At 59.6% G+C, this 25039-nt stretch overlaps 1 protein-coding gene across 2 annotated transcripts in view; it reads right to left on the bottom strand.

The window, feature by feature from the left end:
- Positions 1–25039, bottom strand: part of CHD5 (chromodomain helicase DNA binding protein 5) — a 64778-nt gene that overhangs the window by 25790 nt on the left and 13949 nt on the right. For both annotated transcript variants that reach the window (XM_081224500.1, XM_081224499.1), the window contains exons 3-20: positions 22104–22283; positions 19377–19495; positions 18551–18789; positions 16513–16637; positions 14961–15084; positions 13875–14041; positions 13476–13697; positions 12175–12381; positions 11748–11959; positions 8820–8951; positions 8626–8734; positions 7059–7250; positions 6771–6971; positions 3480–3617; positions 3268–3389; positions 2278–2451; positions 1757–1898; positions 381–512 (exon numbers count right to left, since the gene is read on the bottom strand). In XM_081224500.1, coding sequence (XP_081080626.1) covers positions 381–512; positions 1757–1898; positions 2278–2451; positions 3268–3389; positions 3480–3617; positions 6771–6971; positions 7059–7250; positions 8626–8734; positions 8820–8951; positions 11748–11959; positions 12175–12381; positions 13476–13697; positions 13875–14041; positions 14961–15084; positions 16513–16637; positions 18551–18789; positions 19377–19495; positions 22104–22283 — 2937 coding nt within the window. The remainder of the gene's footprint in view (positions 1–380; positions 513–1756; positions 1899–2277; positions 2452–3267; positions 3390–3479; positions 3618–6770; positions 6972–7058; positions 7251–8625; positions 8735–8819; positions 8952–11747; positions 11960–12174; positions 12382–13475; positions 13698–13874; positions 14042–14960; positions 15085–16512; positions 16638–18550; positions 18790–19376; positions 19496–22103; positions 22284–25039) is intronic.

Raw genomic sequence — 25039 nt, 5'->3', positions numbered from 1 at the left:
ACACACCACCCCCCACAAGCTGCCCCCACCACAGGGCCCCACCTTCATGAGAAGCTGGGCTTCACGGGTGAGAGGAGAGGGCTGTCATCCCAGCCTGGACAGAAGCTCCAGGAGGAGCAGCTGGTGGGATGGACAGTGGTCCTCCCCACCAACATGCCCCGAGCACCTTGAACTTGGCGCCCAACCAGCTCTCCTTGGCTGCATCACACCAGGGCCCAGAGGAGCAACTTTTGACACACAACCCACATGGGGATGTCATTGGGACCTGAGGGGCTGCTGGCAGGTTGTGCCCTCAGCTAGTGGGGGCAGGACGCCCTCTGCAGGTGTGGGGTTGGGCTAGGGAAGGCAGGGAGGCCAGCAGCCACCTGGGGGCAGCTCACCTGGGAGAAGATAAGTACACGGTGCCCTTCATCCCGCAGTTTCTTGAGCATCTTCTGCAGCAACATGAGCTTCCCTGAAGACTTGACCAGAGAGCTGCCATCATAGGAGCCATTGGGCAGGACAGGGGCCTCCTGTGGACACAGCAGAAGGTGGGGCATTGGGGGCTCCCCTCTCCTCTCTGACTCTGCACCAGAGGCCCCAGAGAGTGGACAAGGGCCCAACAGTGGGTGGAGCACCGAGCCCAAGCTCGGGTCAGGCCAGGTTCTGTAGGGCGTATGGGCAGGTCACACAGATGCTCCCAGCGCCGCGTTCCCCAGGCAGGGCTCAGACTTGCCGGCCCTGCCCTCCATCTCCCCCTGCTGGCACTCCACCAAGACCACAGGCATCAGTGGACGGAAGGATGACACAGTCTTGAGCCAAGCCGGCCTTCCCAGCAGGAATGTGGCCTGGCCTCTGCAGTCACTGCAGGGCACATCCAGGCAAGGCCAACCCAGCCCCGCGGCTGTGCAGAACCTTAGCCCAAAGGCCTCTGCTGGGCCACCATGGTGAGTTCAGCCTGGGGTTGGCTGAGTCTAGGTCACCCACAGCACGGCCTCCACGCCTAACTCTGCATTGGTCTTCTTGTTTGGGGGCAGGGATGGGGGAGGGGGAAGGTATAAACCGTGGAGCGTTTAAATTAGAACCAGAATAGCCGTGACCGCAGTGAGCACTGCTTTGCCGAGCTCTCTCCGAGGGCACTGACGTGGACTTCCTGTCTGGTCCTCACCCTTTCAGGGGGCTGCTGTTATTGTCCCCATTTCGTAGAGGATAAACCTGGGGCCCCAAGAGGATCACTGACTGACTGTCCTGAGACCACAGAACTGGAGCCGGGGGTCTGACTGGGGGGTCCAGGCTCTCACCCAGGGCTGCACATCAGATCACCTGGGGGCCCCACCCAGGCCTCCCCGACTGCCAGGTCAGCCCTCAGAATCCTGGCCTGGGGTCCCCTGACGCTGAGGCTGGAGGGGATTCTGTGGTGCCCCAATGCCCCCCATTACTTTATGGTCACGAGAAGGGGTCCAGAGAAGGAGAGGGCCTGGCTGAGCAGTGGACAGAGGTAGGTTTGCAGATACTTCTGGCAGAGTGGGGACCCATATCACCTCCAAATCCTCATTCTCAGGGAGGATTGGCAGCCGAGGGCCTGAGCACCTGCCCCAGCAGCCAGGGGCACCGTGGCGGCCACAGCTGCTTGCCACGAGGGCCACAGAAAACCCACCACAACACAGCCACATGCACCTACCACGGCCTCAGGCCCTTCCACGGCAGCCCCAGGCACTCACCATGGTGGTCAGGGGCACCTATCACGGTGGCCACAGTGGCAGCCACGGGGACCTACCACAGCGGCCACGGGGAAGAGGTAAGGGTGGTTGCAACACTTCTTCAGGTCCATCATGATGTTGAGCAGTGACACCTGGTTCCCGCCCCCCTTGGAGTTCAGCGCCTCGAAGTTTCGCGTGAGGATGAACTTGTAGTACTTCCTGCCGGAGGAAGGAGGAAAGGCAAGCTGGATACACCTGCCACACCAGCCTCTGAGAGGGCACTCTGCTCTGCGGGGAGCCTGGGGGCTGCTGCCCTCGTACCAGTTACAGAAAGACCACGGGGAGCCCCGAGAGGTGAAGCCACAGGCCTGGCGCTGCCCAGCAAGTTGCTGGGGGACAGTGCAAGGACCCAGGCAGCCCCAGCCCTGGTCACTGAAATCTAAGAGGCCCTAAGAAGGAAGTGTGTGCAGAAGGTGAGTTGAGGCCTGGGCGGGGCCGAAAGGCCCTCCCACCCACCCAGGGCAGCAGCCCAGGAAGGCCAGGTCGGGCTCTTCTGATCTAGAAGACAAGCCCAGGGGACACGGGGCAGGCTGCTCACTTCTGCATCTGGCTCAGTTCCACGCGGACGATCAGCTCAGTCTTGGCCGGCATGTTCTTGAATACATCAGCCTTGAGCCGCCTTAGCATGTGCGGCCCCAGCAGGTCATGCAGCTTCTTGATCTGGTCTTCCTTGGAGATGTCGGCAAACTCCTCCAGGAAGCCCTCCAGGTTGCTGCAAGAAAAAGCTGGGATGAGAGCCTGGAGCAGGCCAAAGCCCTCTGCAAAGGGAACCAGGATTGGGGTGGAGGAGCAGGCCAGCCAGCCCCCGAGCCCCCGGCCACCTGCCAGAGGGTCACAGGGCAGGCCTGTCACAGGGCAGGCTGGCTGGTGGGCCACGGAGCCCTGGCCCTGCCTTAGGTGTCCTTCCAGTCTCTGTCTAAGCCTGTGTCACCCCCACCCATCACAGCTGTCTCAGCCACACAGGATGCCTTCCTGTCCTCCAAGCTGTCCTGGACATGCAGTCTCTAGGACTCTTAGCCATATCACAGGTAAGGAAACTGAGGCTGATGGGTGCCCAAGGTTATACAGTCCAGCCTGCCCTCGAATCTACATCTCCTGATTCCAGAACCAGCATTCTCCACCCTGAATCCCCTGAGTAGGAAACTGAGGGGTCAGATGAAGACAAGACGGCCAGGGCTCTGTCTTCACCCCTGTCTCCACCACCCCAGCCTTCTGCCTCCCATCGCTGCCCCCCATGTGGTCACTTCAGTCTTTGTGGAGGGACAGGAATGGGCCAGGGGTGTGGGGAAGGGACAGGAGCCCAGGAGGACCCCCGGGGTCTTCAGGGGCAGAGCTGAGGAAAAATGGCAGGGTTAGCAGCAGCAGATGTTTCTCAGGGGCTCGGCACGGCCCAGCGCACAGCTAACACTCCCACGTTACTGATGAGGAAACCGAGGTCCAGCGAGCAGCGCCAGAGCCGGGACGGGCACTGAGCCCTCTTTGCTGGCTGCCCCCCACCCCACCTCCCCGGCCAGCCCCCCTGACTCACTTGAACCTCTCTGGAGTCAGGAAATTGAGCAGGTGGAAGAGCTCCTCCAGGTTGTTCTGAAGGGGGGTCCCCGTCAGCAGCAGCTTATAATCGATCTTGTAGCTGTTCAAGACCCTAAAGAACTTGGGGAGGGGGGACAGGGGGCCCGTCAGGGGGCACCAGGCGGCCGGCCCATCCAGGGAGCACCGGAGCCAGTGGTCAGCACTTCCTACCTTGGACTGGTTGTTCTTGAGCCGGTGGGCCTCATCCACCACGAGGCAGGCCCACTCGATGGAGCCCAGGATGGCCTGGTCGATGGTGATGAGCTCGTAGGAGGTGAGCAGGACGTGGAATTTGATCTGCACTTCTTTCTGGAAGGAAAGGGAGGCGTTTGGGAGGAGAGCTGGGAGAGCAGCGGATCAAGGTCTCCAGAGACGAAGGGGCGACGAGGAGTGTAGGCAGGACCCCCAGAGAGCCTGGGGAGCCCTGGGACTGAGAGGAAGACACAGGCCACTGGGCAAAGGGGTCAGCTGAGGCCCAGAGCACCTTCCCCAGGAGGGCAGGGAAGGGCTGAGAGAGGCAGAGGGGAGCCTGTAGGCGGCACCTGGGTGTGCACCAGCCCTGCTCTTTTGGGCTAGACCTTGGTCAAGGTAACTAACCTCCCCAAGCCTCAGTCTCCTCACCTGTAAAAAGGGAGCAATGCTGTCTATAGGAGGAATGCCACGAGAATTAAAAGGGCAAGGCTGTTCCTCAAAAAATTACACATATTATGGAGAATGGTATGGAGATTCCTTAAAAAAACTAAAAATAGAGCTACCATATGATCCAGCAATCCCATTCCTGGGCATATATCTGAAGAAAAGCATAATTCGAAAAGATACATGCACCCCAATGTTCACTGCAGCACTATTTACAATAGCCAAGACATGGAAACAATGTAAGCTTCCATCAACAGAGGAATGGATGAAGAAGATGTGGTGTATACATACCATGGAATATTAGCCATAAAAAAGAATGAAACAATGCCATTTGCAGCAACATGGATAGACCTAGAAATTGTCATATTGAGTGAAGTCAGACAAAGACAAATATCGTATGATATCGCTTATGTGTGGAATCTAAAAAAATGGTACAAATGAACCTTTTTTACAAGAGAGAAACAGAGTCACAGGTGTAGAAAACAGACTTATGGTTATGGGGAAAAACGGGGAGGGATGAATTGAGATCGGGATTGACAGATACACACTACTATATACAAAATAGATAATTAATAAAGACCTACTGTATAGCGCAGGGAACCCTACTCAATACTCTGGAATGACCAATATGGGAAAGAATCTAAAAAAGAGTGGATATGTGTATATGGATAACTGATTCACTTTGCTGTACACCTGAAACTAAGACAACATTGTAAATCAACTATACTCCAATAAAATTTTTTAAAAATAATATAAAAGCAGGGCTTCCCTGGTGGCGCAGTGGTTGAGAGTCCGCCTGCCAATGCAGGGGACACGGGTTCGTGCCCCGGTCCGGGAGGATCCCACATGCCGCGGAGTGGCTGGGCCCATGAGCCATGGCCGCTGAGCCTGCGCGTCCGGGGCCTGTGCTCCGCAACGGGAGAGGCCACAGCAGTGAGAGGCCCGCGTACCGCAAAAAAAAAAAATATATATATATATATATATATATATAAAAGCAAAAACAAACAAACAAAATTACACATAGAATTGTCATGCAATCCAGCAATTCCAATTCTGGGTGAAAGCAGGGACTTGAATGAATATTCTGCACACCTATGTCCATAGCATTATTCACAAGAACCAAAAAGTAGAAACACTCAAGTGTCCACAGCAGATGAATGGATAAACAAAAGGTGGTCTATTCACATGATGGAACGTTATCCAGTCTTAAAAAGGAAAGAATTCCTGACACATGCTACAACGTGCTGAGTGAAATGAGCCAGACACAAAAGGACAAATACTGCATGATTCCACTTACATGAAGTACCAAGAATAATCAAATTCAGAGACCAAAAGTAGGAGGCTGCCAGGGGGTGGTGGAAGTTAGTGTTTCATGGGGACAGAGTTTCAGTTTTACAAGATGAGGCGCTCTGGAGATGGGGGTGATGGCTGCACAACAGTATAAATGTACTTGATGTCCACGAACCGTACTTGTAAAAATGTTTAAGATGATACACTTTAAGTTATGTGTATTTTCCCACAATGTTAAAAAATAAAATAAACTAAAAAGCTGAGTCAGCAAAGCACCCAGCCCATCGCAGGACCCCACGGTGAGCTCAGAAGTTGTTTCTGTGACTGATAGGCCCACAGGCCCATCCCTCTGGAATCATTGAGTCATTCCCTCATTCAACAAATAATTATTGAGAATTCCCTGGCGGTTCAGTAGTTAGGACTCAGCGCTTTCACTGCCATAGCCCGGGGGTTCCATCTCTGGTCGGGGAACTAAGATTCCCACAAGCCGTGGGGCGCAGCCAAAAAAACAAACCCACACAAATAGTTACTGAGCATCTCCTGGGGCCACGACTATCCCCAGAGGAGGGAGAAAGCCGAGGTGAGGAACCCTGGGGAGGCTGGAGGTGATCCACCAGCCCCCAGCACTGCAGGTAGCGCGTGAGAGCGCCAAGACCGCCTGAGCGCCCCCGCGTGCCAGGCGCAGGAAGTACTGAGTGATTTGTGTCCTCGATTCTCAGAGTGCAGCCTGAGAACCAGAAGCATGCACATCATCTGGGACTCTGTCAGGCCCCACCCCAGAGCTGCTGGACCAGAACCTGCCCTTCAACAAGGCCCCTGCTGACCCGGGGGCACAGGGAAGTCTGAGCGGCCCTGCCTAATTCTTATTCATTCAACCCTCCACAACTCTAGACTGGGTCTGTTATCTCCATTTTGCTGAGAAGATTCTGAAGCACAGAGAGGTTAAGTGACTTGCCAGAGGTCACACAGCTGGTGGACTGGGTTGAATTGTGTCCCCTCAAGATCCACGTCCACCCAAAACCTCAGAATATGACCTTTTTTGGAGCTAGGGTCTTTGCAGGTGTAATTAGTTAAAATGAGGCCATCCTGGATTAGGGTGGGTGTCTTTATAAGAAGAGGAGACACAGACACACGGGGGAGACATGACAACAGAGGCAGAAACCCAAGTGATACAGCTGCAAACCAAGGACAGCCAAGGAACGCCTGCAGCCACCAGATGCTGGAAGAGGCGCGGAAGGGTCCTTCCCCAGAGCTTCAGGGGGAGCAGGACCCCGCCGACAGCTGGATCTCGGACTCCTGGCCTCCAGAACGGTGAGAGGATAAATTCTGTTGCTGTTTTCAGCCCCACCGCCACCGTTTCTGGTTCTTTGCCCCAGGACATGGATACAGCAGGCAACTGCCTCAAGAGAAGCTCTGTGCCAGCTACTACCTCCACCAGGGCCCAAGAGAAGAGACCCCAGATGGACTGCAGGGCCCCTGCGGCCCCCAGGGAAGACTGGGCCCCTGTGCAGGGTCCCCGGGGTGAGGAATGCTCACCTTCATCCGGAACACCTTCTTCCCACTCCGAATGGCGTTGTCCTCAAACGAAAACTCGTTCTCCCGGATCACAGAGCGGCTCTCCTTGTCCCCCGTGTAGGTGACCACGTAGAAGTCGGGCGCCCACATCTCAAACTCACGTTCCCAGTTGATGATGGTGGACAGGGGCGCACTGACCAGGTAGGGCCCCTTGGAGTGGCCCTGGGGAGGGAGACGGACGCGCTGAGGCTGCCGGCCCACAGCCAGCACCGGCTACCCCTCCCCAGCCGCCCAGCCTGGGCCTCAAACCTCCTTGTACAGAGAGTAGAGGAAGACGATGGTCTGCACTGTCTTGCCCAGACCCATCTCATCGGCCAGGATGGTGTCGGTGCCCTGGGCCCAGGAAAAGCGCAGCCAGTTAAGGCCCTCCAGCTGGTACGGGTGCAGTGTGCCGCCCGTGGAGTCGATGTACCATGGCTGCTTGTCAAACTTGACCGTGGGCTGCGAGGAGGCAGAGGTTCAGATGTACCCTGGATCCTGGGCCACCAGGGCCCACCCCCCAGGCCTTTGCACACACAGTTCCTTATGACTGGAGAACTCTTCCCACTCCTCTCATCCCCGCTAACGTATTCATCCTTCAGGTCACAGCTGGAATGCCTCTTCCTCCAGGAAGTCCTCCCTGACTCCTGGCCTGGCTTAGGTGTTCCCACCACGCCCTCCCTGGTCGACCCTATACTTATCCTATCAGGGCAGTGTCCCATGTGTTGGATTCTCTGACTTTAAGCTCAGCTTGTGGTCCCCATACTGGTGACCTGTTCCTCTGAGTCCCATATGGTGACCAGGACACAGTGAGCACTTAGGCAACATTTGTTGGATGCATGCCCAGGGTGCCTGATCCCGAACATCACCTCTTTTATCCTGCGGCTCGGGGCCACCTCCCCCCTGAAGTCCTCCTGATGTATCAGACCCATTCACCTTTCCCTGGCATCCCACAGTCTCAAGCCGATCCCCCACTTCTGTGTGTACCCGCCACGGGCCCTTGGAAGGTGAGCACTTCGTGAAACAGGGGGCAGGGCCTTGTTCCCCCAGAGCCAGCCCAGGGCCAGGTGCTAGCAGACACCCCAGAGAAGTTTGCTAAATGAATAATAGTCAACCTTCCACTCCCCGATGGGCTCAAAGCTCCGGGGGAAGTTGTGGGTCTCCTCCCCCTGAACAGATAAGAATGGTATGTAATTAGCAAATCAGCAGTTATGTTCTGAAGTAGGAAACACACTTTTTTTTTTTTTTTTTTTTTTTGCCGTACGCGGGCCTCTCACTGTTGTGGCCTCTCCCGCTGCGGAGCACAGGCTCCGGACGCGCAGGCTCAGCAGCCATGGCTCACGGGCCCAGCCGCTCCGCGGCATGTGGGATCTTCCCGGACCGGGGCACAAACCCGTGTCCCCTGCATCGGCAGGTGGACTCTCAACCACTGCGCCACCAGGGAAGCCCGGAAACAGACTTTTTTATTTAAGTGCTTGGAATTAGCTCAACTAAAGGAATGCAGTTTCGTGAGCTGCGCTGAGTAGAGACTGCCTGCTCCACAGTCTGTGCACTGCTGACCCATCCTTCAAATCGCTCTGTCCCCCAGGAGCTGCCACTCTGCATGACGCTGGGGGACCCAGACCCCAGGGTGTGAGCCGTCCCCTGCAGGGTAGGGCTGGGTCCTGTCACCCTTGTCCCTGACTGAGCCGCAGAGCCCCCTCCTGCGCAGGTGCGGCTCCGTGTGCATAGACCCGCAGTACGAGTTCTCCAGAGACCTCCAGAGACCATACCCTCCTCCACGGCCAAGCCTCGGGGAGGTCCTGGCAACCCCACCCCGGGGCCCCTCCCCGCTCACGTCCACGACGGGCGAGTCCGGGGGCTTCTCCTGTTTGTCGTCCTTCAGCTTCTTGCCCTTCCTGACCAGCCTCTTGGGCAGCCTGGCATCCTCCCCCAGCATCAATTCCCTGGGAAAGAGCACGGGACGATGAGAGCAGAGCTCAGGCCGGTGGGGGGCGGGAGGCCCCGCCCAGGGGCCCCACCGTGGCCCACCTGTGGCCCCAGTAGGCCTGCTTCAGGTTGTCGTAGTAGGGGATGTCAATGTCGTCAATCTCCCAGGTGCACTGATCGTAGGGCAGGTCTTTCCACTTGATCAGGTAATGCACATCCCCCTTTTTGTCGAAGCTGCAACACGGTAAACAGATGGAGGAGGGCGGGTCACCCGGGCAAGAGTCCACGGAGGGCACCTCACAGGATGCAAAGCTTCTCACCCCCGCGGTCCCCTGGGAGCCCCAGCCAGGAGGGCAGCACCAGGCAGGGACTCTAGAGAGGTGAGGCAGCTTGGCCAAGGCCACACAGCTAGTGAGAGGGAGGGGGGAGGGCACGGGTTGAGTGGCAGAGCAGAGGGACATCTGGGAGGCCACGCTAACGGGGGAGCACAGAACCAGCGTCCACTCCATCCTCGGCGGCCGTGAATCCCACTCAGTCATGAGGAGTCCCCCGGAATTCTCAATTTCTGAGTCAGATGGTTCTCCCCTGACCACAGACCTTCGTTTTCTCGCTTAAAAACTCCCAAAGAGGGGGCTTCCCTGGTGGCGCAGTGGTTGAGAGTCCGCCTGCCGAGGCAGGGGACACGGGTTCGTGCCCCGGTCCGGGAAGATCCCACATGCCACGGAGCGGCTGGGCCCGTGAGCCATGGCCGCTGGGCCCGTGAGCCATGGCCGCTGAGCCTGCGCGTCCGGAGCCTGTGCTCCGCAACGGGAGAGGCCACAACAGTGAGAGGCCCGCGTACCGCAAAAAAAAAAAAAAAAAAAAAACAACTCCCAAAGAGGGACTTCCCTGGCGGTACAGTGGTTAAGACTCCAAGCTTCCACTGCAGGGGGCATGGGTTCCATCCCTGGTCGGGGAACTAAGATCCCACATGCCGCACAGAGTGGCCAAAAAAAAAAAGAAAAAACCTCCCAAGGACTGGAGGGGTGCCCATCCCGGTCTGGGGCCAATCCCTGCAAAGTAGAGACGAATGTAATTCTTGCAGGTGGGATGCTCTCTCCCAAAGACCCCCGGGGACACAGGGACCTGATGGCTCAGCCAGCAGCCCAGAGGGGTTGCTGCAGAAAAGCACCTTGCACTGCAGCTTGAATATGGCTCCTGGGAGGGGCCTGGGGCCTCCCACCGCACCTGAGTGCATTGGGCAACCGAGCCAGGGCAGTGCTGCAGGGCCAGGGGTGCCACGGCTAGCCTGGGGGCCACGGACAGAAAGACCAGTCCCCAGTCACCATGGAAACCGATGGATTTTTTTTTTTTTCAATAAATGATTGGTTATTACTCAGACTCCATTCAGGTAATAAATTTGGAGGAAATTCACCTACCCCGCTTTGAAGGCAGGGAGAAAACCTGCCACTTTTGTTTAGAACATGCAATTTAACAAAGGTAAAAAAATTGTGGATCAGTTCAACGGGGGTGCTCAGGTCACAGTGAGGGCCGGGGATGGGAGGAGGAGGCATTTCATAGTCAAGGGGGTACTTTTTCAAATTCCCCTGGCCCATCTTCCTGACAGCCATGCTAGCAGGCGCTGGCACACTCCTTGAACCCCTGTGGCAGCCCTGTGGGGTGGGTACTCTCATTATCCCATCTCACATGAGAAACAGAAGCACAGAGCCCGGAAAATGGGAGCCAGGGTTGAAATCCGAGTGACAGGATCAGGTTCTTAAACTCTGCTCTACCCAACTCCTGCCTTCAGGACGCCTGTGTCTGCTGGATCCCAAGTCCCCCGCAAGGCAGAGCCTCCATGGGCCCCACCCTGAGCCCACCTGTCAGCCACCGCCGGTTCTCAAGCGCCTGAGCTCAAGAATGAGCAAGAGGGACTTCCCTAGTGGCGTAGTGGTTAAGAATCCGCCTGCCAACGCAGGAGACACAGGTTCGAGCCCTGGTCTGGGAAGATCCCACATGCCACGGAGCAACTAAGCCCGTGCGCCACAACTACTGAGCCCATGTGCCACAACTACTGAAGCCCGCGCACCTAGAGCCCGTGTTCCGCAACAAGAGAAGTGGCAGAGCAGAGGGACATCTGGGAGGCCACACACTGCAACGAAGAGGAGTCCCCGCTCACGGCAACTAGAGAAAGCCCACGCGCAACAACAAAGAACCCATGCAGCCAAAACTGAATAAAATTAATTAATTAATTAAAAACAAAAAAAGAATAAGCAAGAGCTCCCACCTCCCCACCAAACCAAAGCCAAACTCTTGCAGTCCGGGGCCCCCCTGCCTTGGTCTCTGCATCTGGCCTCTGCAGCCTCTGACCACTGTCACCTGGGCAATTTCACACTGCTCAACGAAGAGCTGTTGCAGGGGCACTGGGGTTTGGAACAGTGGCTAAGAAAGCAAGTCCTGCCGTCAGAAAAGCACTGGGTTCCAATCCCAGCACCCGTGCCTCTTGGCTGTGTGACTCTGGGCAAGTGACTTAACGGTGCTGGCATCCATAAACACGAAGGCGGAAATAAAACGCCTACCTCTCGGTAGATGGCACTTGGTGGCGTCAGCCGTGTTTTAAAGGAGCAAGAAGCATGTAGTCACCCCACAGCTCAGGCCCACCCTGGTCCCCAGCACCTTCCGGCAGGCATCAAGCACCGACGTCAGCAGACACCCAGGAGCACAAGGGTCCCGACCCCCCAAGTGTCCCATCTACAACTTCCACTGGCCGTTCGTCAAGTTGCCCCTTTAGACATATGACTTAGGAACTGCTCTCCTACCACGAGGGTGACATGCATGCACGTGCAAGTGTAAACACATGTGCATCCATGTACCCAGGTGCATGAAAACCCCTCCAGCTGGACAGTCAAATCGCCGACAGCGGGGCCCCTTCCCCTCCCACACCCACACGTGGTCCTGAGCCCATTTAACGGGCTGAAGGGGCCGGCGTGTCCCAGACCTGCAGGCACCCACCTCCAGCGAGGTTCAGGGCCCCAACCGCCGAGCACACACCTGTGGTTCAGGATGCGGTGGACCATCATCCACTCGGGCTTGATGCCGTAGCGGTAGAAGCGCTCCTCCATCTTGGCGTACAGCGGGTCCTTGTTCTTCCTCTTCTCGCTCTTACCATCCTCATCGCCAGAGCCGTAGTCAAAGGGCGGGGGCTCGTCCATGTCGTTCTTTCTTTGGTAGTTGCGATACATCACCGTGTGGTAGAGCTCCAGCTGCTCGCGAAGGGGGCAGGGGTTACAGGAGGGAGATGGGCCGTGACGCCCCCATGTCCCCCAACCCAGCTCCCCCAGCCCCCAGCCTGGGTCCCAAGCAGGACAATCCTCACCTTCCGCCTCCCCCTCCCCAACTCCCAACAATGCCCCTCACTCAGGGAGCTGGCCAGGGCGTTTAGGTCCTGAGCACAGCCGCACCTGCCCAGGTGCCTCACCTGGAGCTCCTTCACCCAGGAGCAGTGCCAGTAGGAGAGCCCAGCCCACTTGACAAAGAACTCTCTCTCCGGGATGCCCTCTAGGGGCTTGGGTGGTGGAACGCCAGGCTCTACGTCGGACCCCGGCAGCCCCACCATGAAGGGGGCTGGGGGCTCTGTCCACCTCCAATGCAGGATCCGCTGGACTTTGCCCTTCAGCGGGGGACACTGCGGACAGAGGAGGGTCCCCAAGTTCAGGGCTTAGCTGCAGGGCCCCACCCCGAGGCTCCCTCCAACAAGCTGTACTGCTCCAGGTCAGACAGCACCACGGTGACTCCAAGACACCACTCTGCCCTCAGGAGACCACCCATGCCGTGCACGAGGCAATACGGGTCTGCACACACACGCGTGCACACACACATACACACGCGTGCACACACACATACACACGCATAACGGAAGCCCATATGCACACAGGTAACCGAGGGCTGGCACGGCACAGCCCAGGATCCACGGGGTGGGGGACCCAGCACTGGGGGTGGGCTGGGGACAACTCGGAGCATGGTGGCCTTCAAACGCCTACAGTGAATGGGGGAGGGGGGAGGGGCGGAGGGGGCTCTCCTCTCCCCGCAGAAACTGAGGCCCCAGCCCCAGAGGCCTCCTACCCTCTCGCCACCCCCAGCCCTGGGACAAGAGCCAGGTCCAGGCTGAGTCTGAGTGGACAATTCAGCCTTGTGTGGCCTTGGGCAAGTCATTTTACCACCCTGAGCCTCAGTTTTCTCATCTAAAAATGGGAATAACAAAAGGCCTGGTACTGGAAAAGTCAGTAAGCGTTAGAGGGATGCCCAGTAAACGGTGGCTATAGTGGGCGATGGTGGGATTATCACCACCGCTTTTCTCTTCTCATAGCGGCTGTTTCCGGAACGTGTGAAGGGGATTGCGGAGCACAGCAGGCCAGGGTGAGGCGGTGGGCGGGACTCGGGGCGGATGGGAGGGGGCTTGGGACTGAGCCCCGGCGGGGAAGGGGGGGCGGGGTAATCGTGGGGCGTGTCCTGGACGGGAAGGGGCGGGTAGAGGCCTTGGTAGGCGGAGAGCCAGGCGGGGCCTTCGTAGGTGAGGCCTGGAGCAGCATGGGTGATGGGCGTGGTGGGCGTGGCCGGGGTCGGGGGAGGCGGGGCCTTGGTGGACAGGGCCTGCGGGGGGGGCGGGCCTCGGTGGGTGGCACCTGTGTGTGCAGAGCCTTGCCGGGGGAGGGGCCTGGTCATGATGGGCGGGGCCTTTCCGGGGGCGGGGCGTTCGGCGCGGGCCGGCGTAACACTCACAGTACAGCGCGGGCAGAGCCATTCACCGTTTGGGATCTCAGGCAGCGGCGGGTTGAGGCAGTGCAGGTGGTAGGAGGAGGGGCAGGCGTCGCAGCAGAGCAGCTCGCCGCCGTCCTTGCACACGCGGCAGAACTCCATGTGGTCGTCCTCCTCCTCCTCGCAGCCGCCCTCCTCCTCGTCGTCGTCGTCGTCCTTCGGCTCCCACTGGATCCCCTCCTTCTCCTGGAGGGGGGGAGTCCAGGTGGAGGCACCCTGGACCAGGACCCCCCCCCTCCACCAGGGAGCGACTCCCTCCCTCCCACTCTCACTCCCCCATGTTCTGCCCCAGAAGACCGTGCAGGAGTCGGGAAGCCAGGCACAGACAAAATCCCCGCCCCGGCGCGTCTGCCAAGGGCTTACACAGTGGGGACAGCTCCACTTGCCCTCCGGAGCTTTCTCCAGCTCTGGGTCCAGGCAGACGAGGTGGTAGGCCCTCGGGCAGGTGTCGCATAGGATGATCTCGCCACCCTGCTGGCACACCTCACAGTAGTCCTGGTGGTCCGTCTCATAGCCATCACCGTCATCAACTGCGGAAGGGGGCAGAGGCAGTCATGGAGGGCCTTGTTCCCACTGCCAGGGCACAGCCAGTCTCCACGCCAGGCTGCCCTGGCGCATAGTAGGCGCTCGACAGATGCTGGGTGGTGGATGGACAGACAGTCTCCACGCCAGGCTGCCCTGGCGCATAGTAGGCGCTCGACAGATGCTGGGTGGTGGATGGACAGACAGTCTCCACGCCAGGCTGCCCTGGCGCATACGAGGCGCTCGACAGATGTTGGGTGGTGGATGGACAGTCTCCACGCCAGGCTGCCCTGGCGCATAGTAGGCGCTCGACAGATGTTGGGTGGTGGATGGACAGACAGTCTCCACGCCAGGCTGCCCTGGCGCATACTAGGCGCTCAACAGATGCCGGGTGGTGGATGGACAGTCTCCACGCCAGGCTGCCCTGGCGCATACTAGGCGCTCGATAGATGCTGGGTGGTGGATGGACAGACAGGGTCAGCAGGAGGGGTGAAGAGATGGATAGAAGATGGATAAAAGGAAAGCAGGAAGGGAGGAGGGAGGAGGAAGGAAAGTAGACAGACGGGTGAACGCATGGAAAGATGAAGGGCTGGATGGATACAGACAAGGGAGGGAGGGAACGAGGATGGGGAGGGGAATGGGGGTGAGGGGGCACATGGGCAGCAGGTGGATGAGGTTAAGAAGCAACTCCTTCTCCTGTGCCCCCCTCTGCCAGTGCAAATGCCCTGGGGTGGCTCCCATCACGGGTCCCTAACGTATGCAGACTCACTTCAACGGGACCCCCCTCTCCTAACCACAGAGGCCAGGGCGGTTGAGGAAGCGCAGGGGAGCTGCCTGCTGAGGGTGCCCTTCTCCGCTCCCGGAGGGGGCTCTGCACGCCCACATGCGCCGCGGTGGCCATGGGAACCCTGCAGTCAGGACTCTTACTTCTCTTCTTCTGGCGCCTCCTCTTGCTCTTCCTCCCCAGCAGGGCAGAACAGTCAGAGCGAACGGAGGCGCTGTGGATGCTGGCGCTGTCCAAGTCCGAGCCCTCCCGCTCCTCCTCCTCGCTCTGTGGGGGCAGGGGAGGGCCCTGTGAGCCGGGAGCCAGCCCTGGGGGCTCATCTCCAGGCTCCGCAGGCCTGGGGGAGCGGGGGCAGGGCACAGTGGAGGCTCCAGAGGCACAGTGCTGTCTGTCTCTGGTTCATCTCGTCCCTCCACCCAGCTAGAAAACCCTCAGCCCACCCGTCCAGCCTGATGGCCTTCCACCCTCCCCAAGCCCTGCTCTCCAGCCCTCAGACCCTCCCCACACTTTCCACCTCCAGAGCTCTCCCAGGCCCTGCCCTCCACCCTGCCAAACTCCCGACACATCCCTCAAGGGGAAGCCCTAAGGACACCTCCCCCAAGGAGCCTTCCCAGATCTCTCCCTAATGAGACCTGTTGCACAGCCTTGTGCCAGGTCCGACCTGTCCCATCTGCCTGTCAGTGGCTCTCTCCCAGCGCACATGCCCAAACCCTTCCAGACTGCGAGCAGCTCCAGAGCAGGGCCCGCCGTGGAGGAGCACAGGGCCTAGCACATTAGAACGTGCTCAAAAGCTAAGCTGAGCTGGACCACCAGCTCCGGGCTGGACCATGCCTGCTGCTCCGTGCTCCCCTCCACAGCAGCTAAACTTGAGACCTGTCACTTGCCCCTAAGAAGGGACAAAGAGATGGCTTCCATCTCTGCCCCTCTGCAGGGCTGGGTCAGGTGAGGGAAACAGGTGCCCTGTAGGGGCAGGAGGTGGGTGAATGCCTCCACCCCCGGAGAAAGAGGGCTCAAAGGCTCAGACACGGACTTAGGGTCATTCCAAACCTGATGACAGAGCTGGCCCTGGGAGGGCAAGGGGGGGGGCAGGACTCCAGCCCAGCCCTATCCTGCCTACATGCCACCTTCCTGGGGCCTGCCCTCCCAGCAGACCTGGGCATCCAGGTGCCCCGCAGGACTCTCCCGCCTGCTGCCCAGATGGAGAGGCAGCTGGGGCGGAAGGAGCCGGGACTGAGCCCCCAGCTCAGCAAGGTAGGCAGGAGAGCTACCCACCCAGAGTCCAAGCTACAGGGGGCCTTGGAAGGATCCAGGCTGAGCCCCTCACCAGTCAGGTGGGGAAACAGGCCCAGCAGGCCTGAATGTAGAATGGGAGAGTCCGGGGCGGGGGCGGGGGGGAGGGTGTGTACAAGACCTGCCCCCTGCCTGGTTCAGGAGAATGGACTGATAGCCCTGCTTTCCACGTCACCCAACCTTTGCATGTTACACACACACGCATGCACGCGCACTCACGCACACACGCGCGCACGCGCACACACAGTCACGTGCGCGCGCACACTCACTCATGTGTGCACGCGCACACTCACACTCTCACACACACGAGCACGCACACACGCACACTCGCACATGTGCACTCACACATGCGTGTGCACACACGCTCACACTCACACACACACGAGCACGCACACTCGCACTCACCGAGGAGCCTTTCTTCCTCTTGCTGCCAACCCCTCCGAAGCGGAACCTGAGCCCGGCCACCTTTCTGCCTTTGCCTTTTTTCTTCACATCCTTGGAGCCTTTGATCTTCTTCCTCACTCCAGGCCCTGAAAAGCACCGGCGGAATAACCAGCGCCCGCCATGGCTCGCTCACCCACCGCCATGCTTTCACTCGGCCTCGAGAACCCGCTTTCAGGAAAGGATGGTTTCTGCCGTTGCCCCTTCTCAGATGAGAAGACTGAGGCTCAGAAAGGTGACGTCCTTGCTAAAGCTGCACAGTAGAGGGGGAAGCCAGAGAATAACCCTGGCCCAGTCCCTGCCCTGGCCGCTGTGCTGCCATCTTGGGAACAGCCCTGTCCCATCCCTCTCCCCAGAAAGGAGCTGTCCCCAGTGGAGCCACCAGCCCGCAGGGCCACTAAGGGCACACCCACCCACCTGCCGACCATACCTAGGCCTGGGAGGGATGTGCCAGGGCAGGAAGCCCTTTCCCCAGCTGCCAGCCTCCGGGCTGCCTGCCATACCCCACACCGGCACCACTCAAGACCGCCCTCACCTCTGCCAATCATCCCCAGGACATGCTGGCTCCCAGGTGGCCAGCAGGGGTGAGGCTGGTTTTATGGAACTGGTCACAGGACACTTAGTCACCTGGGGAGTAATGACCCCCCCAGCAGCCTCTCCCACCAGGCCGAGCAGGGAAAGTGGGGGCCTGAAGGCGGGTGGCCTCGCCCCAGGCCCTCCTCCACCCACATCACGCAGAGAGCTGGGTCTGGGAGCCCAGCTGTAACCTCAGTGGCGCCACGGAAAATCGATTTCAATTTTTCAGGCTCTGAATAGGCAGCTCAGGGAATAGATAGCTCAGCAGCTGGAGCCCGAGAGGGGATGAGGAAGAAGGCTGGCTGGGCAGACAGCAGGGGGGTTGAGCGGAAGCACTCTCTAAAGCCCGCGTCACTCACCCACCGGGGCCCCCTGCGGGACCTGCTAAAGGGAGGCATTACCCCAGAAACCAAAGCTCCTTGGGGCAGAAACAAGGCGTCCCCAGCGCCCACTCTGCCCCCCATCAAAACCCAGGTCAGGGGACTTCCCTGGTGGCGCAGTGGTTAAGAATCCGCCTGCCAATGCAGGGGACACGGGTTCGAGCCCTGGTCCAGGAGGATCCCACATGCCGTGGAGCCACTAAGCCCGTGCGCCACAACTCCTGAGCCTGCGCTCTAGAGCCCGCGAGCCACAACTACCAAGCCCGCGTGCCACAACTACTGAAGCCCATGCGCCTAGAGCCCGTGCTCCGCAACAAGAGAAGCCACTGCAATGAGAAGCCTGCGCACCGCAACGTAGAGTAGCCCCCGCTCGCCGCAACGAGAGAGAGCCCGTGTGCAGCAACAAAGACCCAACACAGCCAAAAAAAAAAACCAGGTCAGGGCACCCAGGAAGGTGAGCTGCAGGCGACACCACCACTCAGAGCCCCGGGGAGATCAATGTCCCTACTCCCAGTGGGGCCATAAATCCTCCATCCGGGAAGAAAGGTCCCTCCCCTAGAACTTGAAGTTGCAGAGAGCCTCTGCTGTCCCTATCCTCCCCACCCAGACACCACCACAGAGTCTGATTTTGTATCTGGACGTCCTTCCTGGCCTCCCTGGGAAGGCGGCCCTGTCCACGCCCACGCCCGTGTACATCCGTTACTCCGAGGGCCGGGTGCTCAGAAGACAGCGATCCACGGGTCACCTTGGGGCCCCTTCCCCCTGGGAATGGTGCAGCCTCAAACCCAAGAGCCCCCTAACTCCCAGCAGCACGGGCCACACCTCTGTCCCCTCCTCCACGCCTGGGAAAACTCCCAAAGCTCTGAGCCCACCTCCTCCTCCACTTCGCCACCAGCCCCAAGAGAGATGCCACAACGCAGCTGAGGAAGGGTGGGTGGGTCCAAGGTCAACCAAGGCACTGGGTCCTTGATAGAGACCGGCCCGGCTGTCCAGACTGTAGGGCCTGGGGGCCCTCTGCCAGCAGGACTGGGTGCATGCAGCCTTACCTTTGCCCTCCTTGGTCTTGGCCTTGCGGACGGGCACAGGCTGGGGTGCCTGCTGGGGGCTGATGGCCAGCGGAGGCGCGATGGCGACCGTCTCCACGGCCGCGGCCACTGCCGCTGCGGCTGCCGCCGCCGAGCTGCCCTTAAAGGGGTTGTTGGCGCTGAACTCTCGCCACTTGGCGCCCAGGACGGTCATCATTTTGGACATGGGGATCTTCGGGTTCTTCTTGGCGATCAGTGGCCTGCGTGGGGGGAGAGGCAGGAGGGTGAGGACAGCCCCATGGAGGGGCTGAGACCCCCACGTGACCCCCCGCAGGGCCCACCCTTCTCCTCCCAAGTCCCACACCTGGGATATGCAGCAAACTGGGAAAACTGGGCAGAAAGGAGGGCAGGGAAGAGGACCAAGACAGAGACCGCAGTCCACCCCCAAGGCTCCTGATTCCCTCTTTATGTGGCTGGTGATCTTCTCATTGGGCTTTCAGACCCTGTAAGACCCGAGGGGCCAGAGGCAGGGGCCTGCAGCAGGCCCCTGGGGGTCCAGTCCCATTTGTTTTAGAGCTGAGTGTGGCCACGGGGGCTTAAGACCCCTGGGAATGACTGGGGTCGCCATCCCTGGGGGTAGGGCCAGCGAGGGAAAGCAGGACCACCTGTTGAGATGGAAGGATCCTGCCCCCCCTGCCAGCTCTGCCCAGGGTCAATGTCAGCCTGGAAGCCCACCCCAGGAGCCCGGGGCCCTGTCCCTCTGGCCGCCCCACTTGGTGCCCCTGGGGGAGGCAGGCCTCGAGGGCAGTCTCCGTGGATGCCCAGCCATGGTGGCCCCGAGGCCCACCTGAGGAACTGGCTGAAGGCCTTGTAGTTGGTCAGCGTGTGATAGTCGGCCTCCGAGAACAGGTAGTCCACGTCATCCAGGCCCCACTCGGCCATGAGCTGCCCCGAGGACTTGGGCTCCTACGGACACATGGGCCAGAGGTGGAATGAGAGGTGGGGGTCCTTTTACCCTGCAACTCCCACCAGGGCCCCACCCAGGGTGCCTCAGAAAAGCAGGGGGATTATGTCAGCAACTTAACAAGAACAGTTCTCACCCACCACTGAAAACATCCTACAGCACCTCAGGCTGCCAGCCCCTTGATCAGTGGGAATGGCCCAGATGCCAGCTCATGATGGGGTGCGGGCCACACGCCTGGGGGGCTAATGCGGGGGTCTGGGGGGAAGCCATGTGTGTGTGCATGTCCAGGGCAGGAATAATAACAGGACTCACTGCGTCCACCCCAGGAGATCACCTAGTACAGTCACACTTGGACCTCGTGAAAGGACAGGTCACTGCGGGTTCTGGGACCAGGAAGGTGGTCAGGGCAGTGGCCCAGCTCGGGGCAGAGCCCAGAGAGGGTCCCTCGGCTCCTGCTTCACTCTCCAGATGGGGCACTGAAGCCCAGGGAGGTGCACGAGTTCCCAAGGGCACACAGCCAGCCAGCCCAGGTGTCAGGTCACAAAGCAGACCCCGGATGGCTGGGAAGGGAACGGTGGGCGGTGGTGCTGGCTATGAGATTGGAACCTGCTGGACAGAGGCAGGCTCCAATCCTGGCTCTGCCACATACCAGCAGTGAGAGGTGGACAAGCTACTTCACCTCTCTATGCCTCAGCTTCCCCATCTGTAAAATGGGGATAACAGCACCTACGTCATAGGAGGGAAGGAGTTAGCACAGGTGCTTGGAACAGGGCCCTCACCTCGATTTCCCATTTGCTCCAGGCAGCCCTGAGCTGCGCCAGCCCCACCCACTGATCCATTCCACCAATCAGCACATGCCATCCCAGGCCACAGTCACTGATCCAGGTGGGCATGTGACTCAACCGGTCCAGGCAGGGACACCCCTGGGTCTCCTGTGCAGACAGCTAGGACACAAGCCAGCTTTCCCTCCTGCTGGATGGGGCAGGGGGTATCCACGAAGCCCTGCACTGCTGCTACACACATTCCCAGCCACGAGGGTGCCTGGCCTGAACCCAAAGCTGACCCTCCAAAGGCAAAGAAACTGGGCCCTGGATGACACCACTGGGTCCCCCTAGCTGGAAGCCCCCTTGCCTCTCAACTCTTAGGGCTGCTGATCCAACAGACCCCTTTTACTGCCTAAGCCCCTCAGAGTTGGGCCGTCTGCTCCAGCAAGGGAAGGCCACCCGGGCAGAACACACGGCCTCCCTCGGCCCCAAGGGACCCGCTTCCCGGCCTCCTGTTCGCTGTGGCAGTTCAGAGGTGCTTCCACGTGGGATCCCCTCCCTTGGCCAACCTGCTCCTGACACACAGCCAGTCCCGGAGGTTCCCACCACGAAGCAGAGCAGCAAGCGAGCGATGACATTAGTGCAGGATGACCCTGAACCACTCCTGTACGTTCACCTTCCAAACCCGCCAGCTTCTCAGCTCTCATCAGTCACAGGTGACTCATAACCCACCTGCCAACTAACGAGCTCCCTGCGGGGGTCGGGACACCGCCGCCACTTCCCAGCTTCAGTCGCAGACAGTCACCACCTCTGCCTCACCCAGCAGCCACTGTACTAACATTTACGGAGCACTTATCTTCAAACCCACGGCCAGCCCAAACTGAGCCTCGTCAATGATGGAAGGCAGGACTTCCCTGGTGGCGCAGTGGTTGAGAGTCCGCCTGCCGATGCGGGGGACACGGGTTCGTGCCCCGATCCGGGAAGATCCCACGTGCCGCGGAGCGGCTGGGCCCGTGAGCCGTGGCCGCTGAGCCTGCGCGTCCGGAGCCTGTGCTCCGCAACGGGAGAGGCCACAGCAGTGAGAGGCCCGCGTACCGCAAAAAAAAAACAAACATATATATATATATATACATCTATCGAAGGCAGCAGGAGGTTCCCGGATGAGGTGCTGCCATCTGCCATCTGCCTCTGCCTGACCCAGAGACCCAGGGCCCGGAGCCCGTCTGCCGCCCTACCCTCGCCCTCCGCCCACCCCCCCCCCACAAGGAACGGCCTTGACATTCCAGGGGCCACCTCATGCCCCACATTCACTGGGAAGAGGCTTCTCCCCAGGGGAGAGCTGCAGGCCCATCGCCATAGCTTCCCTGACTCTCGTTCCCTGGGACACTCTCCTGGGTGCCCACGTGGGATGAATTTCGGAACACGTGCTAACTAAGGCCCCCTTCCACCATAAGCGGAGCTGTCCAGCCACTTCTTCTTAGCAAAAGCTCCGTTTGTTTTATTTTCCCAAACTGCCCCGACCAAGAAGTTCCTGACACCAAACTTGAGTCAGAAACAGCTGACCGCTCAAGTTGGGCAAGACGGCGGACAATACATCAGCAAGAGGCCGCACGACTTCTTCGCCAAACTCCTAAATGTCATTCACTGTTATTCCTAATGTGTCTCCGAGACTTGTGGCTACAGTATTTCTCACAAAGTCGTGTCCAACCTTCATGCGCGTGCACTCACACCCACAGACCCATCTGCCCCGACAGCCCTTCGTGGGAAAGGATGCTCTGGCCCTTTTTCCACAGCAGGAGGCTCAGCCTGCCCAAGCAGGTGTCCCCCAGCCAGGCTTCAGGGTTACCTTGAGGCATCCGTCATCGTTGTCGTCCTCATCATCATCTTTCTTTTTTCGCTTGGCTTTCTTCTCCTTCTTGTCCTTGAGTTTTTTCTTCTTCTTTTTATTTGGGGAGTAGTCACTGCCCTCACTGTCCGACTTCTCTTCCAGATCCTCTTCATTTTCCGACAGCTCATCATTGCTCCCCTGGAAGAGAAAGGGGGACGGTGAGGACAACAGGGGCCCAAAGAAAATGCAGAGTCCCGGGCAGCAGCACTGCCCTGAGAGCGGCCTCCTGGCAGAGTCTCACCCACCAGACCACTAAACCCCAGCCAGAGGGGCTGCCCTGGGCCAGCACGGGGTAAGGGTCTTGTCCCCAGTGACTGGTTGGTGACAAATGGTGCTATGCAGGTGAGTCGAGGCCTCGGGTGAAGACACACGCCCCCACCAGGCAAGCTCAGTGCAGCCCGCTTAGACGGCCCTGTTTCAGGTTTCTATGGACTTTGGGATTGTAACGCGTGTCAGCGATGGCACTTGGACCCAGGTGCTCGTAGAGAGGATGTGATGCCCAGAGCCAAACGCCAAAGTGCTGTCCACGCTGGAGAAGCTCCCCCAGCTTCCGCCCTGGCTCCCAGCTCCCAGCTCCCGTCCTCTCTGTTTATCTTTGCATCCTATGGAGTCGCGTGTGTCAAGTGAAACCTGTGATGAACACAGAGCGCACATCCCAGTCTCATCTGCCTGTGTGCTCTCCGGACGCTGCTAAGGCACAAGCCCACCTTCCCCACCGCCCGAACCCTGGCTGCTTCATCTCAACATGAGACAAAGTAATTTAGGCAGCTCTTAAGCTTGGTTTCCTTGATTCAGTTTCCGTCCATACAAGCAGAAAATGGCCCATTTATATGGAGATAAGGGTGTTTACAGACAGAGCATCCCCATCAGAAAGGCACTGCCCCTGCGGAGAAAGCAGAGAAAGCTGTGTATTCGGGGCTTTTCAAGAGGCAAGCGGGCTGATTAGGCCCCTCCCGGTCTGGGTCTGCAGGAGAGGCCAGGCACGGATGCTCCAAGGCAGATGACACTTGGTATCTTCATGCTGGCGGTTTAGAGGCGGCAAAGGGAGGCACGGAAGAGATGAAGAAAGAACTGGAGAAATGAAGGATGTGAGCTCCGGAAGGAGCAATGAGGGAGGGAGGGAGGCAAAAGAGGAGGTGGAGAGGGAGGAGAAAGGCGGGGAGGAGGGAGAGGAAGGAAGGGGGGAGGGGTGGGAGCACATGCAGAGGAGGAGGGCAGCAAGGGCAGTGGGTCTGTCTTGGGAGCCCTCCGCCCGCTCTGCCCTTTCCAGCCGCACTGTGGAGCTGAGAGTCTTTCCCCGGGAGGGAGGCTCTTCCTGAGACACAGCTGGGAAAGGACCCACCCGTGGGGTCCCTGCACCTCCTGACTCTTCTGCTGCTCGGCTCCCTCTCTCCCTACGCCGGCTCCCGGCTCCCGAACCTTTTATGCCCACTAAGCTGCTGAGTCCGTGTGCTGGCTGGTGGCTGGCAGGCAGCAGGGCCTCTGGGCCTTCCCGGAATACGGACTCGGTCGGCCACACCGGGCTCCGGGGGCAGTGCGCCGGTCCTGGCTGCCGCCAGAGCCTGCCCAGGGCAGGACAGCCTTGCACGCGATCCCGTTCCCAGGGCTCATGGCCACAGCTCCCAGCCCTGCCTCGGTCCTCTGGGGAGGCAGGGGTCAGACAGGGATGTCCATTTCCCCCGAGGATGTAACGTCTGGCCAGCTTGGAAAGAGCACCCTTCGAGAGACCTGAGAGACGGGCTCCATCCCAGCCACACCCCCGCACAGGTAAGGACGGGAGGAGGAAAGTGCCACAAGCTTCAGCACCGCGGACAGAGGCTGTGGGGCCCGCCGAGGGAGGGCCACGGGGCTGGCCCTCAGCTGCCCTGGGGACCCCACGCACCAGAGCAGGGAAGAGACAGGAGGACCCACGGTGGGTCCGGGGGCTCCCTGGGGAGGCTGCAGGACGGAGACCGTCTCGGAGCTCTGACCCTTGCTAGTCAGGAACTGGGCAGGTCACTGCAGCGTCCTGACCTCAGCCTCCCCATCTGTGAAATGGGGACGCCATACAGGGCGGTAAGAGGAACAAAGGAGACCATGTGAGAGGGACAAGGCCTTAAGCATTTTGAAGTAGGAGCGTCCCAAGTACCCATGATGCCCCCAACTCTGCTCGGAAGCTGAAGATGCAGCCAGGACCACAAACCGGAGGACGCAACAAGCCTCATCCCCCGTTTCTGCAAATCAGGGCTGGACTAAAGCCAAGTGCAGGGACAGTGCCTGCAGCTGGGCAACAGTTACAGTGCAGACGGGCAACAGGACGCCAACAGAAGGGGCTGTTGTGGCCGCACCTGAGGGGGAGGTGCCCTAAGTATCTGCTGGGGAGCCTGCACACCACATCCCAAGTGCAGGGGAGGCGGGGAGTGGTCAGCACAGCTCTGAGCGCAGGGCCCAGAGGGAGCTGGAGGGAGGGAGGGAGGGAGGGAGGGAGGGAGGGAGGCAGGGAAGGCGCCTCCAGCAGACGTCCTGTCGGTGTGTGCACAGTGGTTGGGGGCGGGGGAGCAGGTCTGGCAGAAGGCCCCAAGCTGCGCACTGCCAGGAGTGTGAGTCCCGCAGCCACTCCGGGGCTAAGTGGGGGAACAGGAGGGCAAAGTTTCTTCTCAAGGAATGAGCCGGAGCTATAGCAGGACAGTCAGCGCCCCAGCGGCCTACCGGGGGATGACAATGATGGCAGCCCCTCATTTCAGGGAAGGAGCAGACCCCTCCCTGCCCTGTCTACCTGCACTGGGGAAAGCCTGACCAAAGAGAAGACTCAGATTCCTCAATTCTCTGGCTCCCCGCCCATTCCCTGATCCCCTCTCTGCCCTGCCTTCTCCCCCCACCTGCACCCCGATCTCATCCAAGCCCCGCTGCCCACC

The sequence above is a fragment of the Mesoplodon bidens genome (genome assembly GCF_964165515.1).
Source record: "Mesoplodon bidens genome assembly, chromosome: 2".
NCBI classification, from domain to species: Eukaryota; Metazoa; Chordata; class Mammalia; order Artiodactyla; family Ziphiidae; genus Mesoplodon; species Mesoplodon bidens.
The sequence above is the reverse complement of the archived record's forward strand: the minus strand, read 5'-3'. Positions and strand labels throughout refer to the sequence as shown.